This window comes from Moschus berezovskii, chromosome 14, assembly GCF_049115385.1.
Source record: "Moschus berezovskii isolate FMDL1 chromosome 14, NW_MosBer_1.0, whole genome shotgun sequence".
Lineage (NCBI taxonomy): Eukaryota > Metazoa > Chordata > Mammalia > Artiodactyla > Moschidae > Moschus > Moschus berezovskii.
Window position 1 is genome coordinate 74,109,792 of NC_142473.1, and position 6,772 is coordinate 74,116,563.

At 39.8% G+C, this 6,772-nt stretch overlaps 1 protein-coding gene across 1 annotated transcript; it reads right to left on the reverse strand.

The window, feature by feature from the left end:
- Positions 1-5,269: 5,269 nt before the first annotated feature.
- LOC129554058 (pre-mRNA-splicing factor 38A) lies at positions 5,270-6,509 on the reverse strand. The gene has a single exon (XM_055422707.2). It carries the CDS (start codon positions 6,503-6,505, stop codon positions 5,576-5,578), a length of 930 nt encoding a protein of 309 aa, XP_055278682.2. The 5' UTR covers positions 6,506-6,509; the 3' UTR covers positions 5,270-5,575.
- Positions 6,510-6,772: the final 263 nt, after the last annotated feature.

The window sequence follows — 6,772 nt, forward strand, 5'->3', positions numbered from 1 at the left end:
TCCCATGGACTGTAGCCCACCATGCTCCTGTGTCCATGAAATTCTGTAGACAAGAATAGTGGAGCGGGTTGCCATTTCCTACTCTAGGGGATCTTCCCAACCCAGGGATTGAACCCATGTCTCCCACATTTCAGGCAGATTCTTTACTGTCTCAGCCACAGAGAAAGCCCTGCTGCTGCTACTGCTAAGTCACTTCAGTCGTGCCCGACTCTGTGTGACATTTGCATCTTTCTAAATTCCATATATATGTGTTAGTATACTGTATTGGTGTTTTTCTTTCTGGCTTACTTCACTCTGTATAATAGGCTCCAGTTTCATCCACCTCATTAGAACTGATTCAAATGTATTCTTTTTAATGGCTGAATAATACTCCATTGTGTATATGTACCAAAGCTTTCTTATCCATTCGTCTGCAGATGGACATCTAGGTTGCTTCCATGTCCTGGCTATTATAAACAGTGCTGCAATGAACATTGGAGTACACGTGTCTCTTTCAATTCTGGTTTCCTCGGTGTGTATGCCCAGGAGTGCGATTGCTGGATCATATGGCAGTTCTATTTCCAATTTTTTGAGGAATCTCCACACTGTTCTCCATAGTGGCTGTACTAGTTTGCATTCCCACCAACAGTGTAAGAGGGTTCCTTTCTCTCCACATCCTCTCCAGCATTTATTGCATGTAGACTTTTGGATAGCAGCCATTCTGACTGGTGTGAAATGGTATCTCATTGTGGTTTTGATTTGCATTTCTCTGATTATGAGGGATGCTGAGCATTTTTTCATGTGTTTGTTAGCCATCTTTATGTCTTCTATGGAGAAATGTCTGTTTAGTTCTTTGGCCCATTTTTTGATTGGGTCATTTATTTTTCTGAAATTGAGCTGCAGGAGCTGCTTGTATATTTTGGAGATTAATCCTTTATCAGTTGCTTCATTTGCTATTATTTTCTCGCATTCTGAAGGCTGTCTTTTCACCTTACTTATAGTTTCCTTTGCTGTGCAGAAGCTTTTGATTTTAATTAGGTCCCATTTGTTTATTTTTGCTTTTATTTCCAATATTCTGGGAGGTGGGTCATGGAGGATCCTGCTGTGATTTATGTCAGAGAGTGTTTTGCCTACATTCTTCTCTAGGAGTTTTATAGAATCTGGTCTTACATTTAGCTCCCTAATCCATTTTGAGTTCATTTTGGTGTATGGTGTTAGGAAGTGTTCTAGTTTCATTATTTTACAAGTGGCTGACCAGTTTTCCCAGCACCACTTGTTAAAGAGACTGTCTTTTCTCCATTGTATATTCTTGCCTCCTTTGTCAAAGATAAGGTGTCCATAGGTGCATGGATTTATCTCTGGGCTTTCTATTTTGTTCCATTGATCTATATTTCTGTCTTTATGCCAGTATCATATTGTCTTGATGACTGTGGCTTTGTAGTAGAGCCTGAAGTCTGGCAGGTTAATTCCCCCAGTTCCATTTTTCTTCCTCAAGATTGCTTTGGCTATTCAAGGTTTTTTGTATTTCCATACAAATTGTGAGATTATTTGTTCTAGTTCTGTGAAAAATATCATTGGTAGCTTGATAGGGATTGCGGGTAAATACAATTGACAAACCACTAGCCAGACTCATCAAGAAACAAAGGGAGAAGAACCAAACCAATAAAATTAGAAATGAAAATGGAGAGATCACAACCGACAACACAGAAATACAAAGGATTATTAGAGAATACTATCAGCAATTACATGGCAATAAAATGAATAACCTGGAAGAAATGGACAAATTCCTAGAAAAGTACAACTTTCCAAAACTGAACCAGGAAGAAATAGAAAATCTGAACAGACCCATCACAAGCACGGAACTAGAGGCTGTAGTCAGAAACCTTCCAGCAAACAAAAGCCCAGGACCAGATGGCTTCACAGCTGAATTCTACCAAAAATTTAGAGAAGAGCTAAAACCTATTCTACTCAAACTCTTCCAGAAAATTGCTGAGGAAGGGAAAATTCCAAACTCATTCTATGAGGCCACCATCACCCTAATCCCAAAACCTGGTAAAGACCCCACAAAAAAAGAAAACTACAGGCCAATATCATTGATGAACATAGATGCAAAAGTCCTTAACAAATTTCTGGAAATCAGAATCCAACAACACATTAAGAAGATCATACATCATGACCAAGTGGGCTTTATTCCAGGAATGCAAGGATTCTTCAATATCCGCAAATCAATCAATGTAATACACCACATTAACAAACTGAAAAATAAAAATCATATGATTATCTCAATAGATGCAGAGAAAGCCTTCGACAAAATTCAACATCCATTTATGATAAAAACCCTCCAGAAAGTAGGAATAGAAGAGACATACCTCAACCTAATAAAAGCTATATATGACAAATCCACAGCAAACATTTAATGGTGAAAAACTGAAAGCATTTCCCCTAAAGTCAGGAACAAGACAAGGGTGCCCACTCTCACCACTACTATTCAACATAGTTTTGGAAGTTTTGGCTACAACAATCAGAGCAGAAAAAGACATAAAAGGAATACAAATTGGAAAAGAAGAAGTAAAACTTTCACTGTTCGCTAATGACATGATCCTCTACACAGAAAACCCTAAAGACTCTACCAGAAAACTACTAGAGCTAATCAATGAATACAGTAAAGTTGCAGGATATAAAATCAACACACAGAAATCCCTTGCATTCCTATACACTAATAATGAGAAAATAGAAAGAGAAATTAAGGAAACTATTCCATTCACTGTTGCAACGAAAAGAATTAAATACTTAGGAATATATCTACCTAAGGAAAAAAAAGACTTGTACATAGGAAACTATAAAACACTAGTGAAAGTAATCAAAGAGGACACTAATAGATGGAGAAATATACCGTGTTCATGGATTGGAAGAATAAATATTGTAAAAATGAGTATACTACCCAAAGTAATTTATACATTCAATGCAATCCCTATTTTTGGTTTAATGTTAGTTTTAAGCTGGTTTAAAACTCAACGTTCAAAAAACTAAGACCATGGCATCTGATCCCATCACCTCATGGCAAATAGATGGGGAAACACCAAAATAGTGAAAGACTTTACATTGTTGGGCTCAAAAATCACTGAAGTCAGTGACTGTAGTCATGATATTAAAAGATGTTTGCTCCTTGGAAAGAAAGCTATGACAAACCTAGACAGTGTATTAAAAAGCAGAGACATCACTTTGCCAACGAAGGTCTGTCTAGTCAAAGCTGTGTTTTCTTTTTTTTTCCAGTAGTAAGGTACAGATATGAACTGGACCATAAAGAAGGCCGAACACCAAATGATTGATGCTTTTGAATTGTGGTGCTGGAGGAAACTCTTGAGCATCCCTTGGACAGCAAGAAGATCAAACCAGTCAATCCTAAAGGAAATTAACTCTGAATATTCACTGGAAAGACTGATGCTAAAGTTGAAGCTTCAATATTTTGGCCACCTGTTGTGAAGAGCCAACTTTGGAAAAGACTTTGATGCTGGGAAAGACTGAGAGCAGGAGGAGAAGGAGATGACAAAGGATGCAATGGTTTGATGGTATCACTGATTCAACGGACATGAATTTAAGCAAACTCCTGGAGATAATGAAGGACAGGGACACCTGACCATGCTGAAGTCCTTGGTGGGGGTTGGGGAGTGGGTGGTTTCTCAAAGAATTGGACACGACTTAGTGATTGAACAACAAGTGTTATCAATCTTAGACTTTTAGTTGCTCTACTTAACTTTCTCAAATCAGTCAAACTTGTATTCAAAAAACTGAAAGTGTTCTCTGAAAGTCACTGGTCTATTTGTCAGTTCAGTTCTGTTAGTGAATACTTGTTTTCTATATTGTCATATGATTTATTTAATATATGTAAATTAACAGGATCACAATAAACTGTGGAACATTCTGAAAGAGATGGGAATCCCAGACCACCTGATCTTCCTCTTGAGAAACCTGTATGCAGGTCAGGAAGCAACAGTCAGAACTGGACATGGAACAACAGACTGGTTCCAAATTGGAAAAGGTGTACGTCAAGGTTGTATATTGTCACCTTGCTTATTTAACTTATATGCAGAGTACATCATGAGGAACGCTGGGCTGGAAGAAGCACAAGCTGGAATCAAGATTTCTGGGAGAAATATCAATAACCTCAGATATGCAGATGACACTACCCTTATGGCAGAAAGTGAAGAGGAACTCAAAAGCCTCTTGATGAAAGTGAAAGAGAAGAGTGAAAAGGTTGGCTTGAAGCTCAACATTCAGAAAACAAAGATCATGGCATCTGGTCCCATCACTTCATGGGAAATAGATGGGGAAACAGTGGAAACAGTGTCAGACTTTATTTTTTTGGGCTCTAAAATCACTGCAGATGCTGATTGCAGCCATGAAATTAAAAGACGCTTGCCCCTTGGAAGGAAAGTTATGACCAGCCTAGATAGTATATTAAAAAGCAGAGACATTACTTTGCCAACAAAGGTCCGTCTCGTCAAGACTATGGTTTTTCCCGTGGTCATGTATGGATGTGAGAGTTGGACTGTGAAGAAAGCTGAGCGCCGAAGAATTGATGCTTTTGAACTGTGGTGTTGGAGAAGACTCTTGAGAGTCCCTTGGACTGCAAGGAGATCCAACCAGTCCATTCTAGAGATCAATCCTGGGTGTTCATTGGAAGGACTGATGCTGAAGCTTAAACTGCAATACTTTGGCCACCTCATGCGACGAGTTGACTCACTGGAAAAGACTCTGATGATGGGAAAGGTTGGGGGCGGGAGGAGAAGGGGACGACAGAGAATGAGATGGCTGGATGGCATCACCAACGCTGTGGACTTGAGTTTGAGTGAACTCCGGGAGTTGGTGATGGACAGGGAGGCATGGCGTGCTGTGATTCATGGGGTTGCGGAGAGTCGGACACGACTGAGAGACTGAACTGAACTGAACATCAACTTATTTGACACACTACCCACTGGCATTCTATCTGCATTTATACTTTTTTGGTGCCTTCTGTTACATTTTCATGAAACGCAAGTTTTCCTATCTTTGAGATAAATGTTTAGAGAACACAGAGTCATATATTCTCACATATAGAGGCTGAACTTTTCAAAAAAGAAAGCAATATCATTCTCCAAAATTTTCAAAATTTGCTTTCCTGTAATTTTTTTTTTTTTTAGTAAAGGTGGCATTATCATTATACTAATAGTTTTCTTTTTTTTGAGGGGGGCGTCAAATTTAATAACAAAAATAACAAGGTGGCCACAACCTCCCCTTGTTTCATACACTCTATTTGAATCCATTCTGCCCTTATAAATTTGAGTATAAACAAGGTTGACTATAGAGAGAGGCCAAAAGCAGCTCTCAGTTCAGGAAGCATTATCTTTCAAACGTGTGGATTATATACGATTCATAAAGAGATACAAAACTCAGCACCTCTTTCATGTTAAAAAAAAAAAAAAAGTGAAGAAAACTTGGTTAAAAAAAAATCTTAAAGTACTCTCATAGCTGCCTGGGACTGAGTATATTTCTTCCACGTAGACAGATGCCTTCATTTCCACAGAAGGCCACTTGTATTAAAACAAAACTGAGTCCATTACTCATTCTTTCTCCGGCTCTTTTTGTGGCTTTTCTTAGACCTTTCAGGAGATTTTGAGTGGCTCCTGTGTCTGTGACTACGGTGATGACCTGGGGACTTGGAGCGGGATCTGTGCCGTCTATCTCGGGACCTGCTGCGATGACGTCTTGAACTCTTGCTCCGATGCAGTTCTCGGCGAGGGGAGGGGCTATGGAAATGACTCCGCCTTCTGGGAGACCGACTCCTACTCCTCCGATAGCGTAGTGTGGGAGAGCGACGGGGTTTGTCCAAGTCTCGGTAGCTTCTCCGGCGATGATCAGGTGACGGCACTCTTTCCAACTTCTCATCCTCTTCTTCTTCCTCTTCACTGGACTCCACGTCATCCATGTCTTCTTCTAGAGCACTAACCCGAGGCTCCAGCTGTTCAGCTTCCTCTAGCACATAGCGTTTCTGTAGCCGGGGCAGAATGATATCACAGACTCTCTCACTGTGCAGTTGTTCATCAATGAATTCATCTACATGCATCAGCTCAAACTCTCCATTTCGGTTCTGGCTCTTGATTTTTCGATAGTCATTGTATAGAGGCTCCAAGTACTTGTAGCAATCAATTGCAGTACCTGTCAACCTCATGTAAAGAGCTCCCAGCATGCGGACATACTTCAAATCTTCATTTTTTATAAACTCTACAATGATATCCTTCTCGGGTTGAATCTGAAGCATCTTCAAGGTTAGACACAAAAAAGGAGTTGGCTTTATGTTGCCACCGTAGACACCACCCACAAATCTTAACTCCATGGCTTTATCGACTACAAGTTCAGCTGTAAGTCCAAAACACTCCTCTTTCCAGTATTTGGACTCATAAATTCTCGTCCAAATGATTTTCTCCACCAGGTACTGAGGGTTGGTGCCTTGGATGCTGTGCGCATCTTTTACCGTACGGTTCGCCATTTTAGAACGCCCGACGTTCTATTTCCGTCGGGTCCTTTAAGACATCACATCCAGGTTAAAAAAACCAGAGAGAAATGATAAGGTTGGAGGAAGTCTCACTAAACGGTTCGATCGTCCATCTTGAACCCAGAACTGTGTTCAGCCTACTAATAGTTTTCTTGAGTTGCAAAGCTATACAGAATTCATATTTTCTTGAGGAAATCACTTCAATTATAATTCAACTGACGTCCTAAGAACTTAGATCAACACCATTGATCTTCATTGCAG